Raw genomic sequence first — 21,584 nt, 5'->3', positions numbered from 1 at the left:
CGCGCAGAAGATGAACGGTTTCTGGATAACGCTGTGGCCCAATTCTGTTGGCTGGAGAAGTCATAACAAGATGTCAGATTGATGCTGCATGCCTTGTACCTGGCAAGCTCGGCATTCATGTTGGAAACACTATCCCTGAGACAGCCTGAGGTCAGCTCTGCTGGATGAGCTGATTGAATTCCATTGCATCATTACAACCTACGGATGTTTGCCTATACCAGCAATGCATAGATCACAAACAGTCTCGTGAATTGCTTCTCAAAGTTCCAGAACAAACAATAACTCTTCCATCCTCAATGGCACGTTTACCTCCATAGCGGGGCGGTCCACGAGGGCGAGCCCCCGCCTTGATGCACGACGGACGGCGTCCCGTCCCCCACCACCCGGGACGCTCCTCGAGCTGCCACCATCAGAAGATCCCAGCATCCCATTCCCACCGCTGCGGTTTCCGTGTGGACCTTGCATATAATAGCTGACTGCAGGCACCCAGTGAGCCTTTCCCTTTTACATCTTCTTTTTCTCTGTCACGTCTCACGCGCGGAATCAAGTTCGGCGGCATTATTCCTTTACCGTCTACTAACCACCACGCGATTCCATCACCATGGCGAGCTCTGCCCCCGCCGCCGCCCTCTTGAAGCGTCAGCTCAAGGAGATGCAGACCGGCAAGGACATCCCTGGCATCTCGTGCGGCCTAGTCAACGACAACAACATCTTTGAGTGGGAAGTCATGCTCATGATCAACGATGATTGCAAATACTATGGCGGTACGGATCCCTTCTCCCTCCTGTTGTGACCCAAACGTGATGCTGATCTTGACTACCAGGAGGCAACTTTCGTGCCCGTCTCGTGTTCCCTGAAAACTACCCGCACATGCCGCCCTCGCTCACCTTCCAAGACCCGATCCCCTTCCACCCCAACATCTACGACAACGGCAAGCTCTGCATCTCCATCCTGCATCCACCCGAGGAGGACGAGTACGGCTACGAGGATGCCTCAGAACGCTGGACCCCTGTTCAGACCCCCGAGACTATCCTGCTCAGTACCATCAGCCTGTTCCACAGCCCCAACGATGAGAGCCCGGCTAACGTCGAGGCCGCTCGGATGCTCCGCGAGGAGCGGGAAGGCAAGCACAAGGACTTTCGGAAACGGTGCAGGAGATGTGTGCGGGAGAGTCTGGGAGAGGACTAGCTGGGAATAAAAAATTTCGGGAATAAGGCGGTCGATTTCTGGATTGGCGTTTGGTTGTTGGAAATGGAGGGATGTGAGGTTGGCGCCGACGAGTTATTAGCATTCGCTTGGCGTCGTGGGATTTTTCTTGGTGATTAGCTCTAGCATGACCATGAAGCGACATCGTTCATTTGCATTTGTTGGAAGTGTATCAGGGACAGAGAAACCCAGGTAGCCAAGGTGGCTATGTGCTCTTCTCCTCGTCCACCAGCCCAATGACTTTTCCGACCACTCGATCCCACTCCTCATCCCATCGTAGTTTTCCCTCACTGACTGCACCCTGCTTTAATCGAGCCAGTTCTTCTTGTCCGGAGAATCCAAGTAGCCTTCGGAGAATTTCGGCTAACTCGGACGAGGTCTCAAAGCCGCAACCATTCTGTCCCTCCTTGACGAGCTCACTGAAACTCTCAAACGCAGAGTATGCCGCAACAGGAAGACCGGCACCAAACATGTCGACAACCTTCATGGGGAGATCTACACCGGAGCTAGACTTGTGCAGTGAGATGCCGAGATCAGCACAGGCCAGCAGCGAGGCGTAATCCCGAGTAGACAGCCAGGCGGTCACAACTCGGATGCCAGGCAACTTGCCCTCCTCCTGGAGCGTCTTGATCCGCTCGAGGTAGTGTTCCTTTTGTGGACCCTTTCCAGTAATGATGGCTAGGATGGGAGAAGACTCGGAAAAGTCATTGGCGTAGGACACGAGGGCATCGAGAAGCAGGCCAAAATCTTCGTCTGGTGTCCACGAGGTGCTGCTGACAATAAGACGAACCGCACCGGCCATGATATCCTTAGCCAGGGCCTTGGTCTCCGCAAGCCTAGATAGAAACGCCTGTCGCTCTGTTGTTGACAAGATAGGTTGGAACACCTGGGCTGGTCGGTCATGCAGAGTGTAGACGGGGTGCTTCACACTAAATGGCTTTACCTTGAGTTGACGAGCCATGGCATCAGTGACGGCAAGATTGGCATCGCCGAGATAGCGTCCAAAGCCGGTCTCATACCATCGATATAAGGGCACAAGGGGCTTATACCAGCGATTCTGGGCAAGGATGGTGTATCCGTAATTGTGCCAGTCCACGACAAGCTTGCTACCTCGGATGAGAGAGACCATGAGTGCCACATGAAAGGTCGGAATAGATGGAGGGTTCTATTTATGTTAGTAGAGCTCACGATGTGTAACTGGTTGTCAACTCACCTGGATGATGATCCATTTGGCTGGAGGCGCATCATACATGAGAGTATGAAACATGCCCCAGAACTGCCATAGAACCTTCATAGGAAGGTTGAGGAAGAATGGCAGAGTTCCCCATCGAAGCACCTCAGGCTGCGGCGGAAGGGGATACATGGTGACTCGAGGGTTACCAATGAGATCAGGGTGTCTCGCCGTCTCTGCTCAATATTAGCCTTGAACGCAGCCACAAATTGATAGGTATCACCTTTGTAGCCGACAATATCGACATTTCGTCCATGTTTAGCTACACTCAATGCGTGATACTGCATGCGAGGACTACGACCAACGTCGCCGACGACGAGGATCTGGATGTGCTCATCTTCAGGATTCTCAGCTGGACGATATCGGGTTGGGATGAGATTGGCGAGCCCCCTCAAAAGCCATACTAGGAGGATACAGCTGAGGCTGCCAGCGATGACGGAAACAACGAAAGCGGCTGACATGTTGCGGAGAAGGAGCTTTCAATCAGGGCATGGCGCCGAGGCTATCGAATGCGTGAAAGTTGACGGGATGGGATGTTGGTGTTGGTTGCTTGGTGGTCAAGGCAATGTGTCCCCTGCAGCGGGGGTTCCACACGCGCCGTGGCCGCGCACTTGGACCGCCAGTGACACTCGGAGGAAACGAAACAATCTCGATCTCAGAGGAGTGAACCCCGGAAGATGATCAAACGCAACACAAGATAAGGTATACGCGAGTTGAATTAGATTGAGATTCGAGCCTGGCAGGCACAGAGCGTACCTGAACCGGCCGTCTTCTCGAGGTGTAGGAGATGCTTGGCTGTTGGTTGGTAGCCTTTCTTGCCCATTCCACGCCAGAACCCAAGTCGAGAATTGCCTTTGACCGACCTCAGCACGCCATCCTATCAGCTGTCGAAAACTGAATAGAATTTCGCTACAGAAACCCGCCAAGCGTTTTATACCAGGAACGTCATGGATTACGTCGTCATACGAAGCAGAGAGATTATCGCAACCTGCCTGAACCGCAGTGCGCAGCTCAGGGGTCGAGAACGGGATGCACGGGGAGTCTGAGGCGCAAGTGCAACGCTGCTGCGGGGTGTGACGGCGGGCCAACTGCACCTGGACAACCCTCAAACCGCGCTAAAGCATCAAGGGCACTAACGTTTAGCGGACCTCCCAGGCCGCATGCAGGGGGCAGACCTCCATTTGCAGCGCTGCAGCCAGTAACCGGCCAGCGTTCGACAGTGAACCCTGGCCGCCATGGCCATCCGTTATCAAAGAAACAGGAAGGAGCAAGCTGCTCGATGAGGAGGGATCCGAGCACGGCAGGTACGAACGAACCAGCCAGCCATCCATCCATATGACTGATTCTTGATGGCAAGAAGCCAGATCAAGACCGCTCTCTGGGTTGTCCATGTCTCAACCCTCCCACATTCATGATTTAGGCCTCTCAACATCCGATCTGGGCAATTTCAGAGGCTCCTCTTGGCCCTTGTTAAACTTCTGTGCCATCCATCCTCGTCGATCGTTTCTCGTTCGGGTTGGCTCTCGTAGCTCCACGTGCTGCGCTCTGTCGCCCATCATCTCCTATCTGTAGCCCGCCACAACCACGGCTCTTTCAAGCCTCCCGCGCCCGCCTCCAGAGGAAAGGTGACGTCCCACAACATCCTCTCCTTCTTCACCAACGCATACGGCATAGCAGATCGCCTTCTTGCGGGTTCCTCTGGCGATTCATTCCGGCTGATGACGTTGCGATTGGCTCTCGGAGGTTCCAACACTCCTCTCTTCGCGATCCCTGCGCCGATAATCCGACCGATACTTTGATCTCGGGGCCTCGACTCGAAGCCCAGACTTGACTTTTGCATCCCTCTCGTTGCTGCTGTCAAGATGGCGTCTTCCTACGCTCTGCCGACTTCTTCCCTACCACACGCGCACCAGGGCCACATGCACGCGCGATCCCACTCCCAGTCGTCGCTCAACGCGCTCAGGACAACTATTTCCAACGGCAGTCTTCCATCGGTCCCCGACGACGAGGCATATGCTCACAGCCACGAGCAAAGCTTTGATAATGGTGGTGGAAACTTCAATGGTCACTCCCACAGTCATAGTGGCCACAGGCATGGACACAGCCGCTCGCGCATGTCCAACACGAGCGCCATGCTCTCCCGGGAGAAGCTCCCTCCGCCAGCACTGAACACAATGGAGGGTTGGACACAAGAGAGGACACCAGGAGGAAAGAGTGTCATAACCCCAGGTCCTGAGACAGCCAACATGCCCTACACCCCTCCGGACTATCCTCACGACCATCACGACCACGACCACGATCATACTCATTCACACGACCATTCTCATTCGCACGACCACACTCATTCACACGACCACCATCATGGACACGATCATGACCACGCTCACTCTCACGACCCTGAAAAAGCTGCCAAGAGATCATTGTTCACCAGGATGATACTTCCATATACGGCACGATTTCCCATTCTCAACGCAATCCTAATTGAGAAGGATTCAAGACGTATCTTTTATTTTATGGCGTACGCTTTTCCCATTTCCCCATGTCGGAATGCCCGCTAATACCGAATCAGGCTCAACTTTTCCTTCATGGCTGTTCAGGCGTTTTACGGATACGTCACCGACTCTCTGGGCCTTCTCAGCGACAGTATCCACATGTTCTTCGACTGCGTGGCGCTGCTGGTGGGATTGTTGGCTGCCGTGCTGAGCAAATGGCCCCGAAGCCAGCGATTCCCGTACGGATTCGGCAAGATCGAGACTTTGAGTGGGTTTGCCAACGGTATTCTTCTGATGTAAGGAACTTTCGACAGCTTGAATGCAGGCACAGTGCTAACTCGAGATGCAGGTTGCTCAGTTTGGAGATTGCCTTTGAGGCGTTCGAACGACTGCTGGAGGGAACTCAGACGAAGCGACTGGGCGAACTTTTTGTTGTCAGCACACTCGGCCTCGTAGTGAATCTGGTGGGAATGATGGCATTTGGCCATCATCACCATGGAGGACACGATCATGGACACGATCATGGACACGATCATGGACACGATCATGGACACGATCATGGACACGATCATGGACACGATCATGGACACGATCACGGACATTCGCACGATCATGACCATGGCCATTCTCATGGTGGACACGATTGCCACGGCCATAGCCACGGGCATGACAATGAGAACATGCATGGCATTTACTTGCATATTCTTGCCGATACCTTGGGCAGCGTTTCGGTCATTGTATCGACGGTGTTGACGAGCTTCTGGGGTTGGGCTGGATGGGATCCGCTGGCGTCGTGCCTGATCGCTGTGCTAATCTTCCTCTCGTCAAAGCCTCTTGTCTACTCGTCGGCAAAGCGACTGCTGCTCAGTATCTCGGAGGACACAGAATATAATTTGCGGAACAGCTTGGGCGGTATCCTTCAGCAGCGAGGTGTGGTGGGCTACTCTTCTCCCAAGTTTTGGCGCGACGACCACAGTGCTAGTGCGTCAGGAGGAAAGCTACTCGGAATCGTACACGTGGTGGCAGCGCGAGGAGCACCTATGGAAGATGTCCGGGACCGTGTGCGCGAGTATCTGCTGAAGGAGGGGATTGATGTAGTTGTACAGGTTGAACGAGAGGGAGACAACTCTTGCTGGTGCAGCAGGCGAGGAGTGCCCGCGCCGGTAGCGACACCCACGGCCTTGACAGCAACAAAAGGGCTTTGAGAGTTGGAGTTGTTGGTTAGATTTGATGAGAAGAGTTGAACGGGGATTATAGAGGAGACGATAGAGACGGGGGTCACGGCGTAGAAGAGGGGATGCATGATTCCAAGGGGTGTATAACTAGTCGAACGAGGAGGGGACGGCCGTTATTGGGATACACGGTAGAAGAAATTTTGGGGAAGCAGATGTCAGATTTGGATTGAGTGTTAAGGGGGCTACGCGGTGTAGCTGGTATATCTTGGGCATATCTGGCCAACAAGGTCATGGGATGGATGCATGGAGGATCACATGTACATGATTACCCTGGTTTTGTATTACTCAGACGCGTTGGAGGTAGATTGGGAGGATAGTGGATGTCTACGGTAGAAATAGAGAGGATGACGAGGTTCTTGAGTGATTACTTTGTTCTTGTCTTGAGTTGGGGGCCATGTTAAAGTGTGAACGAGTCGTGATGGTTTTACATGTGATGATGAGGTGAGAGGGTATCGTGTGGGGCATTTCTCCAAGAGAATCTCCAACATGTGGTCAGAGACATGGATGGTAGTCACTGAAAGTTTCGGAGACAAGAGCCGCAAAGGTCATCCATGACGGTAAGTGTTGGATCATGACCAGCAGGATCTGGCTTGGATCTGGCGGTGCGCATGCAGGTACCTTGGCGGTTGACTCGTGGCTGGTTGACGGGCTCTTCCATGAACCATGAGGCCATGTACTTGCATGTGAAGGAGCACAGCAGAGCAAGGAGGATGCGTGTGACTGGAGTTCTACTCTTGTGTGTAACTCTTCACAATAGCCTCACTTCTGTCGGCCATGATGAATTCCCCAGCTCCGGCATCCACAGGAGACCAATTCCGTCTGCCCGGCCGCCGCAGCCGTTCTCCAGAAAAATCCCACGAGGAGCTCTGTGGAATAGGTAGCTAAGCCAAGCCGCAAATAGGCAAGACGGGCAGTCTGCAGAAGGGGGAGCGAGCAGCCACACAGGGCGTCGGCATTTGGCGCTTACTGGGGCTTCTGTGTCTCTGCCCCCCGTTCATCGGAGCGTTCTCGGTGTCTGAAGAGAGGGGGACCCTTTTTTTGCTGGAGAAGTGAATGTGGGGGATGATGAAAGTCGACCGAGGAGACATGGGGATGCACCCCGCGAGCCGAAGCCGAGGCAACTGGAGGATGGGGATGGAGCAAGGCGGGCCGGGGACGGAGGTACGTACCTTTTGATATCATTGCCCCGGGACACCGAGGACTTTTTCCCAAGTAGGGAGGAGGGCACATAGTAGGGATTGGAGAGTTGGGTATGTTTTTGACAGTGAAAGTCACAAAATAGATTCTAATTATACGAGTTTAATCGATATAATTTACATCTAGCTACTGCTCCAAAGAGCCTCCAACGCAGATCTTATCACCAAAGACAATAAAACAACTTCAGCCCAGTTGAATTGAACCCAAATGCACGGACCCGGGCGCAAGGAAGGTACGGCCTTTGACTGGACGAAACCCAATCTCCTTTCCCGGTGACGTACCTGAGGCTGGGGGGGCCACTGACTTTGGCTTGCATAGCCGTGTGTGTGCTCTCTTTATATCAAGGGGACAGCAATCTTTTCCCACCTTACACCTCCCACTGTACCCTTGCTTGTCTTTTTTTCTTCTTTTCTTCAACGGCTGGGAAACTGGAGAACGGAATCTCGGGATTTGCGTCATTGAATAGATATATATACCCATATCTGACCTCCCCTCGGCCGAAGCTATCCCCCACATTCTCTCTTTTCCACGACTCATTCATATAACCTAACCTCTCCTCCTCCTCCTCTCCTCATCTTCATCTCCTCACTCCTCCACACGCCATGTCCTCCGCCGACACCTCCGACTCCGCCCTCGAGGCCCGTGTCGCCGAGCAGCTCAAGAACGTCGCCGCCTCGTCACCAAAGGAGGAACAGCCCACGACTAGCGCAGCGCCCTCGGCCCTCGCCCAGCAGCTCCGCGCCCTCGCGGCCGGCGGCTTCGGTGGCATCTGTGCCGTCGTCGTCGGTCACCCCTTTGACCTCGTCAAGGTCCGCCTCCAGACGGCCGAGCGAGGCGTTTACTCTTCGGCCGTCGACGTCGTCCGCAAGAGCATCGCCCGCGATGGACTCCGGAGAGGTCTCTACGCTGGCGTGAGCGCCCCGCTCGTCGGCGTCACACCCATGTGTATGTCCTCCTTAATCTCTCAAGCCCAGATCAGATAGACGATTTCCGCATCTGGTGCCATCGCCCGTGCTCAGTGAGCTGACTTTGTATTCCCCGCAGTCGCCGTTTCCTTCTGGGGCTACGACCTCGGCAAGCAGATCGTCCGAGGCGTCAGCGAGGTCCCCGCCGAGGGGCTCACCATCGCGCAGACCTCGGCCGCCGGCTTCCTCTCGGCCATCCCCATGACGGCCATCACGGCCCCCTTTGAGCGAGTCAAGGTCATCCTCCAGGTCCAGGGCCAGAAGCAGCTCGCCCCCGGCGAGAAGCCCAAGTACAGTGGCGGCCTCGACGTCGTCAAGCAGCTGTACCGCGAGGGAGGTGTGCGCAGCGTCTTCCGCGGCAGCGCAGCCACCCTCGCCCGTGACGGTCCTGGTTCTGCCGCCTACTTTGCCGCGTACGAGTACATCAAGCGCAAGCTCACTCCCGTCGACCCCGACACCGGAAAGCCCAGCGGCCAGCTGAGTCTCACAGCCATCACCTGCGCCGGTGCCGCCGCTGGTGTTGCCATGTGGATCCCCGTTTTCCCCGTCGACACAGTCAAGTCCCGCCTGCAGACGGCCGAGGGCAACGTCACGCTCGGCGGTGTCATCCGGGAGCTGTACGGCAAGGGAGGTTACAAGGCCTTCTTCCCCGGCTTCGGTCCTGCCCTGACCCGTGCCGTGCCCGCCAACGCCGCCACCTTCCTTGGTGTTGAGCTGGCTCACCAGGCCATGAACAAGTTCTTCAACTAGATGGTGTAACAAAGAGAGAGACGAGTGGAGCATAGCGGAATGGAGTGTTTAAAAGTTCTCAAGGTTGCTGGGTTATCACTACGGATACATCATACATGACTGGTTGACCGGTGGACAAGAGTTTACGATGGATGGATGGATGGGATGGCGTTCCTTGCTGGGGCTAGCATATAAATGATTTTGACTGCGAGGGAGCATTTTCTACTTGAAACGTCTCAACACATAGCATACCCTTTTTTCTTCTGCGTTCATGTATATCCATCCCCATAGATGTCGTTGGGAGCAGCAAAAGTCAACATCATAGACAGACAACCTGCGAATTGAATATCTCAAATCAAATATATTTGGGCAGTCTTTTTTGTTTGTTCACCATTTCCCTCGTAAACCTGTTTCCTCGCTGCCGTCCTTGCCTACCTAGGTATTCATCCAGGTCCATGAGTGAAGCAAATCGTGTCATCTTTCGCCAAAAACCGACTCCCTAGTACAAATCAAATACAGAAACCAACCAAAAACCCAAGACGCAAAGAAACAACAAGTCGCATCCGTACTGGTAGTAAGCCCCCCGCCAGTCCCTAGGTATCAATCCCACTGCCATGTTCCGGCATTGCTGTCCCTCTTCTTGAGTGGAAATCCCTGCCGTTTCGCCGATGCAATGAATATCATGATATACAGACCTGTCTGCCGTCCAGTATTATAAATATAACGACCAACAGGAAGCAACGCGCGCTAAAAAATATCACAAGGCGAGAGGAGATGAAAGTATATCTGCTCTATTCCCCCAGGGGGAGGACGTCTGGATCATCCTTTATGAGCATAGATGGGGAGTGGGGTATCATGAGAGTTTGTAGCGCATATTCAAGCACGCTCTGTAGTCGTCCAGCGTCGTTTCGAAAGGCTCATATCACGGAACCGTTCAGCCTCACCAGGAGGCCGGGGAAGGCCCCATAGTCCACCAAGTCCGTCGCCGAGCTGACCAATAGTCAGCTCCTCGGCAGGCCTGTCAAAGTCGTGGATAACATCCGTCTTGATTCGAATTGGGGCCGACAATATAGGCCCTCGAGGCTTGCTCTTGGGGGTGGAGTCCCCGCTGGAAGGAAATGAAAAGGAACCCAGAGCAGGGAATGCTGGCGGTGGAAGAGGTGAAGAGAAGGAGAGTGTGGGTGTCAACTCAAAGTTTAGAGTCGGTGGTGGACTGGACTCCTCCACGGCCGACTCCAGGTTCGAAGGCTGTACAGTATCCTGCTTGTTCTCGTGGGTTGCATCCTTGAAGCGACCAAAGTTGGGCAACACAGTGTCAAAGTCCTCCTTCTCAGACTCATCGTCCCCGCCATCGTCCATTAGCCTGAGTGACGATGGTCCTGGTGACCACAGGCCAAACGAGGGGGCCATGCCCGGCGAGTTGCTCCTCGGCCCGGCCCCGCCCGCTGCTAGAGCCGGGGTCCGCGTCGAGGGCCGCTGGGAACCCGAACTTCGGCGTATCGATGATCCCAGAGCTGCGCTGGCTGAGGTGCTGCGACTCCCGTTTGGAATGATGGGGTCTGAGTAGACAAAGGAGCCAATGAGTGGTCCTGGTCCATCAGTGCTGCTGATACTCGGGGCACGTCCACGGTTGCTCGCAGAGATGGGAAACCCTTCGGCCGAGGTCGATCGAGAAGAGATCGGAGTTGATGTGGTTGATCGCAAGTGGTCGGTGCTTGCAGACAGGCGAATATCGTAGACCTGATGAGGTGAGACGTGTGGCTCTCCGTCGGGGTTTTCAAGCTGGGACCTGGCCAGTAGAGCAGCGTAGTCTGCGTCTTGTTTCCGCGTCGCCATAGTGATGGAGGCGATTCCAACGTCCATCAGGACAGGCTGGTGAGTGATGGCGCCGATCAGGGCATTGCAGCCGGCGCCGTGCGACACGAGGATGACAACCGTCTCCACCTCTTCGTCCTCCTCGTCAGCTGCGTCGCCGTCGACACCGTTCTGCATTCCGCCAGGAGACCGTGTCACCATCTCATCGGGCGTCTCAGTCGTAGAATACCAGTCCACCAGTTTCTTGAGGCCTTGTCGGAATCTCTTGTGCATGGCTGTCCACTCTTCTCCAAACTGACCACCATCGCCAAAATTCAAGTTGGGCCTCATCGAGTCCCATTGATAATCAACCACCACACATTCATCTCGGGCATGTGCGACAAAGCCATCGGGGATTCTGCCAGAACTCGAGATGGCATAGTTGGGTTTAGGAACAGTATAGCCCTTCTTTTCTAGCTGATTGGCGAGCTGTCCAGACAGCGCGGCTGCCATGGCTGAACCTGTGGCGCCCATCTCGGGTGCAGAGGATGATGTTGGCTGCATTGGATGAATCGAAGGGCTTGCGCTGGGTGAACCGTTCCATAGAGAGGCCGTTGAGCTCTTGTGAGAAATTGTATGGGAAATCGTAGGAGGAGAAACCAATGTGCTGTAGTCTTCGCGCCTCAGCAGTTCGGCCTTTGCGCTACCTATCATGAGCGCCGCGCCAGGCGGCGGAGTAATCATTTCAAAGTATTCGGGGGAAAGCCATTCTCCAAGGAAGGAGTCAAGGCGCAAGATGGTCGATCGAAAGTGCTTGGGGGGGCCGGCTGCCGAAACAAATATGTCGGAAGGGCGATGAGGCGAGTCTGGAGGAGTCTGGGCGAGACCAGAGCTGATTCCGACAGAGGTTTGGACGCATCGCAAGAAGGGCGAGCTGTGGATTACCACCTTGAATCGTCGTCGCTTCTTTGTAGAGCCGCTGCCACATGCTTCATGTTCGATCTTGGCCTGTTCGAGAATGCTTGAAATCTGGTTGCCGACCTGTCTTGACTGGAGCCAGCCACCGTATGTAAGAGGAGGATCGTAAGGAGTGGGAGAAGAGAGGTGCCATTTTTTGTCGGCGGCGTCGAGTCGGTTGCCGTGCCTAGAGTTGATATTAGACCAGCCATACTGCGATGTGTGTGCTATGCTATGCGACGCGATTGCGACGATGCATCATGACGACAGGGGGGCCAGCAGTGGGTGATTGAACATACCTGACGACAAAGATATAGGCCGGCGTGCGGCCCATGATGTAGGCGACAACAGCGGCAAGCGCGTAGAGGCCTCAAGAGGGTAAATGAAGCAAAAGGTGTTGAGCAGCAAGAAGACGCTTCTTGGAGGAGCAAAGGTTGGACAGGATATGGGAGGCCAGGGGGGACGATCAGTCAAATATCCCAAAGAAGGTACGTAGCACAGAGGCTTGTACCTCGAGCTTGGAGTGGAGGGAGGGAGTGGGAGTGCGCAGGGCAAGGTGGAGGAGGGTGGAGGACGCCCACAGTTGGACCAGACCAGGCCAGGCAGGGAAAGTCGGTCGAAGCAGGTAAACTTGGAAGGTTTCCACTGGCGGCTTGGGACGGTTTGGCGCCTAGCACAGCCAGGCCTCACGCCTCACGGGGTGCGGTAGGCAATGGAGGTCGTCCAGAAGGCTTCCAGGCGGCGAGCGCGGTGCAGCTGGTGGCCAGGGATGTCCCTAGAACCACTTTGGCGAGTCGCAGGCAGAGACAGGGTCCGGTCTGGTCTTGGTCTTGGGGGGCGGGCGCACGCCGTGGCACCCCGGGCGAGATTTGATGGGAAAAGGAGTCGAGGTCGGATCGAGGCTTTGGTCTCTTTGGTGGAAAAGGATTCGATCAAGGCCGAAAGGAGGGGGAGAGAAGAAGATGAGGAGAAGGAGGAGAGAAACAGGTGACGATGATGAAAGATCTTAAGCTCGCGTCCTGTTTACGCTCCAGGCTGCGGCTGTGGGAGGGGGGTTAAGGTAAGTACAGTAGAGGTAAGGTTGTGTACTGCGTATTCCAGCGGGGTAGTTGCCCGGAGTATAAAGGAGTTAACCCTCAGTCATCGACGAACGCTCTCCTGCTAGTAAGCCTCAGGGAAAACAGGAAAATAAACAACCGAGGACGGCAGAAGGTTCAAGGACCAGGATCGGAACTCGCACAGGCAGAGCAGGACAGGGCAGGGTGCGAGTCCGACCAGGTATTGATCAACGAGGTCAGGTTAATAATATCCATGTACAACAGATGGCAAACGTGAAGTCAAGTCCAGAGTCAAGCCAGCTCCCCTGGCCGTTTTACATCTTGAACCGTTGGAAAAGATTATACAAAAAAGGCCCGAGAACCCTGATTAAGAGTCATGCCGGCTACAAAGACATATTATAATACTGTCCTTTCATGAATAGCATGCGCGAGAAAACGTTTCCTGTGGACCATCTTGGGCCGAGTAAGATGGAACCAAGACCAAGGAAACCAAGGCAAGTCAGACGTGTATGGTAAGGCGAAGCGAAGCGATGGAGCCGATACCTTTGGGGGTCCAACTAGTACATACAGTACTACTGTCCGAGATCTTGGGGGTCGTGATCCATAACATGGTCAATTAGCCCCGGGTTTCAGTCCCCTTCTCGAGTATTCCTCCATGTAGGCAAGACTTCATGATGCATCTGTCCATCCAACGCCGATGATGCTCACTGCGTGCGCAAGCCTCAATGCACCGTTGCAGTAGCCCGGCATTCTCCCACGTAGCACCTCGCAACCAACCTCCCTCACCTCACAGCTTCTCTTCAGCCAGCGAGTGTGCCCTCGTGGCCCTCTGCAGGATGCCATTGCTCGAACGCCGCGGCATCCAGCACAAACAAGAGATCCATGGGACGGGGATGGGTCTTGGCCTAGCGGCTGCAATGCGACACAGCGGTGGAGCTGTCGGTTTCCATGGATCCTTGGGTGGACCAGCGCCTAGCGACGCCATCCAAACGACGGAGCGCCTGAGTCGAGGAATTGGGATTTCATTCATGTGATTGTGCCCTTTTCCGCCTCGTTTGCGGCATCTCATTCGCCGCGGCCATCTTAGAATGCCCAGCTCTTTCGCCCACCTGACGTCTCCTGTCGGAGAATGGCTAAGAGCGTTTCCAAATGTGCAACGTGAAGATGGAAGCCCCTTCAAGGCACATCTCATCTCATGCTGCTGATGCTGACGCCCAGGGGCTGTTGTTGTCTTGCACATGCAGCGGGCTTTCTCACAGAGAGCGGCGCTATCCTTTAGCATCGTGGCTACAGAAAGACCCCTTCCATGGTGCCGGATTCTGCTTGGCCGATGCAGTCGACACGAACTCGAGGTCGAAGTACCATCGTCATGGTGGAGTCAGTTGCAGGGTCCTCTTTTTTTAATTCCCTCTTCCCTGCAGACACCGATCCCAGATGATCGTGCTGCATTTTTTTCTTTTCTTGTCCTCATGAGGCATGATTCCCATGACGACCTGGAGCGAGAGGGGAAACAGTGGTCCACGGCCGGCATATCCGTGCCACTCACTTCACGGCCATGACTGACTAGGGATAATCTTGCCTTTTGCGCTGCATTGTTTTCCCTTGGCAATTATTAATCCCATACTGCCTCTGTCACAAGCTCAGAAAAGAACAGACCGAAATCGGCTCGTCTCCTGTCCGTCAGCGCAGCACCAGCACCGCCGCCTGCATCGGTCCATTTTGCAATGGCGTTTTATTTTCGTATCTTGCCTTGCCTTGCCTTGCAGTGACACCAGAACTTTGAGAACGGCATCGGGCCACGTGTGCCTGATACCATTTGGGCCTCCTCTGCACCAGGGAGGTCCATGAGCCATGTCAGAAAATCAGAGCATCTGTCATCAGTGAGCGACCCGGCTGCCCCAACATCGCCATCCATCCCGGCCAGGAGTCGAACGATTCCAGATGTTCTCGCCAGACAACTACCACGCCAACAAATTCAATCCCCAACTACTGGCTGCACCCCCAGCTCTAAAAACAGGGGAGATCTCGTCAACATCTACCCCTTGGCTCACCCCAAGATTTCTGTCTTGCGGCAGTGCTGGGCAGTGAGACGCTGGGACGCAAGTTACCAGCCATCAGCTCACTCGAGGGAAACATCCCAATCGGGAAATTGTTAGTGCTTGAGTTTAATCCGTCCCGCGCCAGAGCCAGCGCCAGCGCCAGGGGCTGCTTCCATCGTCGGAACCTTGACTCCGAAACTCCGGGCCCAGCTTAGCTCACGGAAGCAACTCCAACAGGTGTTCCCTTCGATTCGGTGACGTCCATCCAAAAGGGGATTAACGAACGAAGAACATCCCATGCTCAATCATCGTCGCTCCCCGGATTTGTAAGCCTGAGAGAGCATCTCTCAGCGACTTCATTCCAGCAGTCCATATCGTAGCGGATATGCTGTTGGTCGCATCTGGGCTGTGATATTCGCTCCTTATCTACTTTGCTTTCTCTTCTCTTCACATCACCACAGCTCGTCGCGTCGCCTCCATCATGAACCTGTCCTTCCTTCGATTCCACGCCCTCGTGGCGGCGGCATTGTTCGCAACCACCATCCTAGCCGAGCATACCAGCAACTGGGCCGTTCTCGTCTGCACATCACGATTCTGGTTCAACTACCGCCACCTTGCCAATGTCCTCTCCATGTACCGAACCGTAAAACGCCTCGGCATCCCCGACTCCCAAATCATCCTGATGCTCCCCGACGACATGGCTTGCAACCCCCGCAACGCCTTCCCCGGAACCGTCTACAGCAACTCTGATCGCGCCGTCGATCTCTATGGCGACAACATCGAGGTTGACTATCGTGGCTACGAGGTTACCGTCGAGAACTTTATCCGTCTGTTGACCGATCGCGTTGGCGCCGAGATGCCACGAAGCAAGCGCCTTCTTACCGACGACCGGAGCAATATTTTGGTGTACATGACTGGTCACGGCGGAAACGAGTTCCTCAAGTTCCAGGATGCAGAGGAGATTGGCGCGTTCGATCTTGCCGACGCCTTCGAACAGATGTGGGAGAAGAAGAGGTTAGTCGCAGTGGTCAACCACCCCTCACTTCGGTGCTAATGCTTTCCAGATACCATGAAATTCTCTTCATGATCGACACCTGCCAGGCCAACACCATGTACAGCAGGTTTTACTCTCCCAACATCATTGCTACCGGCTCATCCGAGCTCGACCAATCCTCATACTCGCATCACGCCGACAACGATGTTGGCGTGGCCGTTATCGATAGATATACCTACTACAACCTAGAATTCCTTGAGAACAACGTCAAGGACTTGAACAGCCAAAAGACCGTTGGCGAATTGTTCGATAGTTACGACTATGACAAGATCCATTCGCACGCTGGTATGCGCTACGATCTATTCCCCGGCGGTGCCGAGAACGCTCGCAGCCGTTTGATCACCGACTTCTTCGGCAACATTCAAAACGTCGAAGTCGACCGTGCTGGCAACCTGACCCTTGAGGAGGACTTGCTGGCCCTCAGCAAGAAGATTGCCCTGTTGCGACAAAAGGAAGCAGAGCAAGCCAAGGAACCTTCGCAGGAAGGATCTGCCAGTGCGGCCGCCAGCGCCCCGACGGAGGCTGCAAAGAGGGTCCAAAAGGCCAAGGCCTTGACAGATGATAACTGGTGGACAAAGAAGGTGGTTGGCGCAACAGCTCTTGCGGGCTGCGCTCTCCTCTGGGGCCTAGGGTCCTTCCTTGAGGGTTGAGTGCTGGAATTTCTTGGCGATTTTCACTTGCGAGACCATGGCATTTAAGATGACAGGCATTCTGGCAACAAGGCTCGAAAAGGTTGGTGCAATGGGTGGATTACCGACACGCTCTGGACGTGGCTCAGTGAGACATGTCGAGAACAGCAGCCGGAAGAACACAAAACAATTGCGCTTATGGCGAGATTCTTGCTCTTGGGGGCACATATATCTCGATCGTGAGCCAAGAGACTATGGCGAAACTATTGGATACCCCATCGCTTGAGCCGAATCTGAAACGACTTATGTGCAGAACCTTGATGTACGCTTTTGAGGCTTGCGATTGTCTGTTTTATGAGATATACTATCTAACATTTCATGTATGATTGAAATAAAGCTGATGAATAAAATTAATTAATGTTAGAACGACGTTTGGTTGACGGTGCCACTCTCTCTCTCAGCGGTTGTCGTGAAGGCGGTTCGATGCCTTAGTCATCCACTTTTTGGTGTTGAACATTTCATCCATCTCCCAGCTCAAGCTTCTTCCAGGCTGAGGTCTCAACTTGTTGCGCCCTGTCTTACAATCTGCACCCCTAAGTGTAGTTGTCTGCGATTCCAATATTAGACATGTTCGAATGCTTTTGTCGGTAGCCAGCCATCACTCGACGCGGGTGAGCTCTGTTCATCAACATGGATAAATCCAAGGTGAGGAAAACAACACTCGAAATCTAATGTGAATGTCATTTTGCTTTCCAACTGTCAAATACATGAATAGATCGCAGTTGGATGAGCTGCGCTTCATTCTTACTCCCGAAACTCATCTTTGAAAAGGAATTGCTTGTTAACGAAGAGAACCCTGCAGACACGCCCCCTCAGAACCATCCATCTGAAATCACGTCCGCTTACATCACACGCCCTCTCGTGGTCCTGCGACGGCGAATTAGCGGTCGCGACAGATGACACCATCTACATCTTCATCCCCGAGTACCCGAGAGGCGGCGGCCCCGACGACGCGGGGGAGGACGAGGAGCTCCAGAGCCAGTTTTCACTGTCCTACCGCGCCTCAGGCTTGATCCGCCCAGATCCGACCATCAACGCACAGCTGTGCTCCTTCTCGGGCATCAGAGTTGCAGGGCCGCCCGCAAATGACGAGAATTGGTTCCCGGGTGTGGGAAATGGTCTGGTGACGGGCTCGGGGGCTTCTATTTGCCAGATTGTGAGGTTGGAGTGGTCGCCAAATGGGCTAGGGTGCAACCTACGGCCAATCCTGACGGCCTTGTCGACCAACGGGGGCGTGTATGCACTGGGGGAGCACATCGACATGCAGTCCACCATGGTTGCTGGGATGCGAACCAGGAGCTTCAAGGCGTGGAAGACGCTTTGGGGCTTGGGGGCTCAGCTGCCGCTGCCAGATGCGAGCGTGGAGGATGGGTTTCGGAACATGAATGAGCGGATCCAGTCGTTCTCCTGGGCGAAGGAGCTTGCTCCGGGAAGGGCACTTATGGCATATTGCAACGACGCGGAAGAGGTGGCTATCATGAGCATTCAGCTGTTTCCACGACCAAGGGAGGGAGAGCCGTCAATTGATGAGACGATATGGGACATCCGTGAAGTTGGACGGTTCGATGGAAGAGGGAAACATACCAAGGAAGATGTGAGTTGCTCTAAGCGTGCCTTGGGGGATGGCCTAACATGAACAGGCCATGGATATCACAGACCCAGACTATGTTCCTCACGGAAGCGCCTTTTCCCTAGACTGGAGCCCCTGGTTCCTCGTCGACGGCAAACGGGTAGCAATCTTGGCGTATCTTGCAAAGAACTACGTCGGGTTCCGAAGGATCACGATTGCCGGCGACTGGGAAAGGGGCCAGACGCCACAGGTTGAGGTTGAGCAGACGGATATGACGTCCATCTGCATGTTCCTCTCGACAGACGCCTACATCAAGTGGGAAGATCAGGTAAGGATATCTCCATAAAGGCCTACGTCTTCCTCGCTGACGCATGCAAGATCGTAACTACAATGGCCAGAGGCGTCATCGCTACACCATTTGATGTGAAACCGTTCCAGGTTGCAGTTGATGAGACCGCAAAGGAAGCTGCCGAGCCACACTACACATGGGAGTGCGCAACGTCATATTCCAAGGAGGATGAACAGACTTCACTAAATCCTATTTCTGGTGAATACTCTTTGGAGTTGGTTGACTGAGGGGATGGTTAACAGTGTGTTCAGGACTCATGATTCACGACCGAGATGCTTCAAACGTGGGCTCCGTACCCTATTACTCAATAGTCAGGTTGTCGGCCACCGGAAAGAACCAAGACTGGTTTCAGACCAACCTCCCTGACGCAGAAGCCTCGCTCCCGCAGTGGGCTGCAAAGATCAGGAAACACACGACAAGACTCATCCCCAGAGCCATGGCGCTGGAAGGCTTGGACTCTGATTCGGACGACTCTGAATATGACATGATGGAGGAAGACAGCTCGCAGCTACAAGTCCACGAGTCACGATATCGTATCTGGGGCATGGCATCCTCACCTGGGGGCAGCGTGACGGCAGTACTCGTGTCACGGTACAGCACACAACATCCAGAACGTCGGGCCCTCTGCAAGGTCATGTTCTCAAGGGATGAACAGGTTCAACAGAATGGGATCATGCCATCTGTGAGACCGCTCACGACCGAGGGACAGGTCTGGGAGTGGATGTACGGCAACAGACCCGAGGTGGCCGGAACCACAGCGGAGAGCAAGATATCGCAGGAGTTGCACAACTCGCCGCTTAGAGAGCAGTTCAGGAGTGTTGCGTCAAGACAGCACTGTGTCTTTTGTGACGCAGGTCTGCAGATGGGGGGAGATGAAGCAAAGTGCGAGAACGGGCACATGTTTGGTATGTCAGATCCCATGTCGTTCGACGGTTACCAACTAACACTTGAGTAGCACGGTGTGCCTCTACGGGGCTGGCCATCATGGCTCCGGATATCTCGCGTATCTGCGCCGTGTGCGAATTGCGGTGCCTGAAGGTGACAGAGCTGACGCGAATAGCTGAGGAGCATCTTGGGGCTGGAACGATGGTTGAATCATCAGGCGAAGTTTGCGGTGGGTGTGGAGGAAAGTTTGTCGCCTAGTTAGGTATACTATGGTTCAGAAATCCATGTATGAATACAAACGAATAAGTTTTTTTTATCCAATGCTGAGATATCTCGACGATTAATTGACTTGACCCCAGAGTGATAGGAAGGGTTGGTTCGTGGGATCAAAGCCCCACCCCCTCTAATTGGTCCACCCCATCCTTAAAATAGAGGAAAATGTAAGACATGCGCGGCAACAAAGCCAATAAAAGTCTGTCTGGCCCACTAACGCCCTCAAAATCCAGTGAAAAGGATTAGGTTGCGCTTCCCCAGGCGCCACGGCGTCTACCCGTCAATGCAAATGTCCCGTCCCGTTTGGGCTTTCCCTCCCGTTCTCCTTCTCCCCATCAGCCTCAGCCTTTCTCTCTCCTGCCCTTGCATTTCAAACACATCAGTTCCTAGATATTAGCGATAGCTGCTGCAATTTCTTTCCGCTTCAGGTGGTGCCGCCGCTGGTGTTCCTTTTTAGCGAGTGGTCGGCAGCCCTAGCCTTGATATATACACCATGCCCGCTACACGCGCCGAGGTGGCCCAGGTGCCCAACAAGGACAAGTTTGAGAAGTGAGTCGACGCCACCTCCAGATCGTTGACATGAATCATTGCCATAGTGATTTCCATCGCGTCTGACCCCCATTTGCATCCGTTAACATGCCTATTTTAGATCCATCTCTTCCAAGCCCTTCATCTTCGTCGTTGGCGAAGAGCGCAAAGAGTTTCACATACACAAGGAACTCATCGGCCAGCTTTCGCCTGTTCTCAATGCCCTGGTCAATGGCAACATGAAGGAAGCCCGTGAGGGGCGCGTCGAGTGGCTTGACCTCGACGTCGACACTTTTGTCCGATTTGCCAAGTTCGCCTACTCGGGCAACTACACCCCGGCGGAGCCCGAGCTCATCGTCCCCGCCGTCCCGGACGATGCTGTCGCTCTCATGTCAGCACTGGAGGAGCAGGTTGGCAAGGCCTTGGCTGGTGAGAATGTTGAAGAGGAGGAGGAGGCGGACTCATCGGACCAGGATGATGACTCTTCAGCTTCCAGCGAAGGCAGCGACACAGGCGAACCTATCGAAGTCTCGTCTGACGATCAAGAGACGTCCGAATACTCTTCCTCCTCAGAGGCTTCATCTACACTGGACAACGGAGGGAACGGACACCTGAGCCGGCGCCCGATTGATGTGTCGATTGACGAGCACGGCATCATGCATTCCTACACCGCTCTGCCTTATTCTCTTGAAAACTACATGATCGAGTGGGAAAAGTGCCTACACTACAGGTACATCAGCCACCCCGACGTTCCCCCCCACAAGCGCCGACGTTTTGATACCGACGTCGGCCGGATCCCGCCCAGACCCGTCAACAAAAAGTACGAGGCCATGCGCATCTTTATCCAGCCCATGTACCACCCAACTCCTCGCGCGGCCTTGCGGACCGGCGTCAACGTGAACCCCCACGAGTCATACCGGCCCGTCTTTCTAAGTCACGCGCGCCTGTACATCTTGGCCGACAAGTACGGCGTAAACCGCCTCCGCCGACTAGCCCTGGCCCGTCTTCACCGGACCCTCACTCACTACGTCGTCCACAGGGACAGAATCTCCGACCTCGTCGCCCTGGCGCAGGAGATATTTGACAATACCATGGAAATGGACGACGCACGTGCCCTCATTGTCAACTACTTTGTCTGCTTCATCGAGGACATCCAAGACAGCCCAGAGCTTGAAGAGGCCCTGCGTCGAGGAGGCGATTTCCCTGCTATGTTGGTCAGCAAGATGGCAACGCGTCGCATATGATTCAAGGATGGCGGTTAACAGAACGCCATGACTTTAGATACAACAAGATACTATGGGGGGAAGGATGATGGAATGGAGCTGGAAGCGAG

At 54.4% G+C, this 21,584-nt stretch overlaps 7 protein-coding genes and 1 pseudogene across 8 annotated transcripts, besides 1 other annotated feature; 6 read left to right on the top strand and 2 right to left on the bottom strand.

The window, feature by feature from the left end:
* Positions 1-601: 601 nt before the first annotated feature.
* NCS57_00275700 (uncharacterized protein) lies at positions 602-1,188 on the top strand (the record flags this gene model as incomplete). The annotated part of the gene is made up of 2 exons (XM_053052778.1): positions 602-764; positions 824-1,188. 2 exons carry the CDS (start codon positions 602-604, stop codon positions 1,186-1,188), a joined length of 528 nt encoding a protein of 175 aa, XP_052918024.1.
* Positions 1,189-1,411: 223 nt separating this feature from the next.
* On the bottom strand, positions 1,412-2,913 carry NCS57_00275600 (annotated as a pseudogene). The gene is made up of 3 exons: positions 2,661-2,913; positions 2,420-2,613; positions 1,412-2,371 (listed from the first exon to the last, which is right to left on the bottom strand).
* Positions 1,412-2,913: a sequence feature.
* A 1,386-nt stretch (positions 2,914-4,299) lies between these two features.
* Positions 4,300-6,134, top strand: NCS57_00275500 (uncharacterized protein; the record flags this gene model as incomplete). Its single annotated transcript, XM_053052777.1, has 3 exons — positions 4,300-4,955; positions 5,007-5,225; positions 5,279-6,134. 3 exons carry the CDS (start codon positions 4,300-4,302, stop codon positions 6,132-6,134), a joined length of 1,731 nt encoding a protein of 576 aa, XP_052918023.1.
* Positions 6,135-7,963: 1,829 nt separating this feature from the next.
* On the top strand, positions 7,964-9,076 carry NCS57_00275400 (uncharacterized protein; the record flags this gene model as incomplete). The annotated part of the gene is made up of 2 exons (XM_053052776.1): positions 7,964-8,306; positions 8,406-9,076. The coding sequence occupies 2 exons, from the start codon at positions 7,964-7,966 to the stop codon at positions 9,074-9,076; spliced, it is 1,014 nt and encodes a 337-aa protein (XP_052918022.1).
* Positions 9,077-9,931: 855 nt separating this feature from the next.
* Positions 9,932-12,140, bottom strand: NCS57_00275300 (uncharacterized protein; the record flags this gene model as incomplete). The annotated part of the gene is made up of 2 exons (XM_053052775.1): positions 9,932-11,993; positions 12,106-12,140. The coding sequence occupies 2 exons, from the start codon at positions 12,138-12,140 to the stop codon at positions 9,932-9,934; spliced, it is 2,097 nt and encodes a 698-aa protein (XP_052918021.1).
* Positions 12,141-15,384: 3,244 nt separating this feature from the next.
* NCS57_00275200 (GPI-anchor transamidase) lies at positions 15,385-16,607 on the top strand (the record flags this gene model as incomplete). The annotated part of the gene is made up of 2 exons (XM_053052774.1): positions 15,385-15,917; positions 15,968-16,607. 2 exons carry the CDS (start codon positions 15,385-15,387, stop codon positions 16,605-16,607), a joined length of 1,173 nt encoding a protein of 390 aa, XP_052918020.1.
* Positions 16,608-17,276: 669 nt separating this feature from the next.
* On the top strand, positions 17,277-19,708 carry NCS57_00275100 (uncharacterized protein; the record flags this gene model as incomplete). The annotated part of the gene is made up of 6 exons (XM_053052773.1): positions 17,277-17,291; positions 17,449-18,240; positions 18,287-18,544; positions 18,595-18,763; positions 18,817-19,470; positions 19,521-19,708. 6 exons carry the CDS (start codon positions 17,277-17,279, stop codon positions 19,706-19,708), a joined length of 2,076 nt encoding a protein of 691 aa, XP_052918019.1.
* A 508-nt stretch (positions 19,709-20,216) lies between these two features.
* Positions 20,217-21,495, top strand: NCS57_00275000 (BTB domain-containing protein; the record flags this gene model as incomplete). The annotated part of the gene is made up of 2 exons (XM_053052772.1): positions 20,217-20,272; positions 20,373-21,495. The coding sequence occupies 2 exons, from the start codon at positions 20,217-20,219 to the stop codon at positions 21,493-21,495; spliced, it is 1,179 nt and encodes a 392-aa protein (XP_052918018.1).
* Positions 21,496-21,584: the final 89 nt, after the last annotated feature.

Source organism: Fusarium keratoplasticum, chromosome 2, assembly GCF_025433545.1.
Source record: "Fusarium keratoplasticum isolate Fu6.1 chromosome 2, whole genome shotgun sequence".
Lineage (NCBI taxonomy): Eukaryota > Fungi > Ascomycota > Sordariomycetes > Hypocreales > Nectriaceae > Fusarium > Fusarium keratoplasticum.
This window is presented reverse-complemented; position numbering and strand designations above follow the sequence as displayed.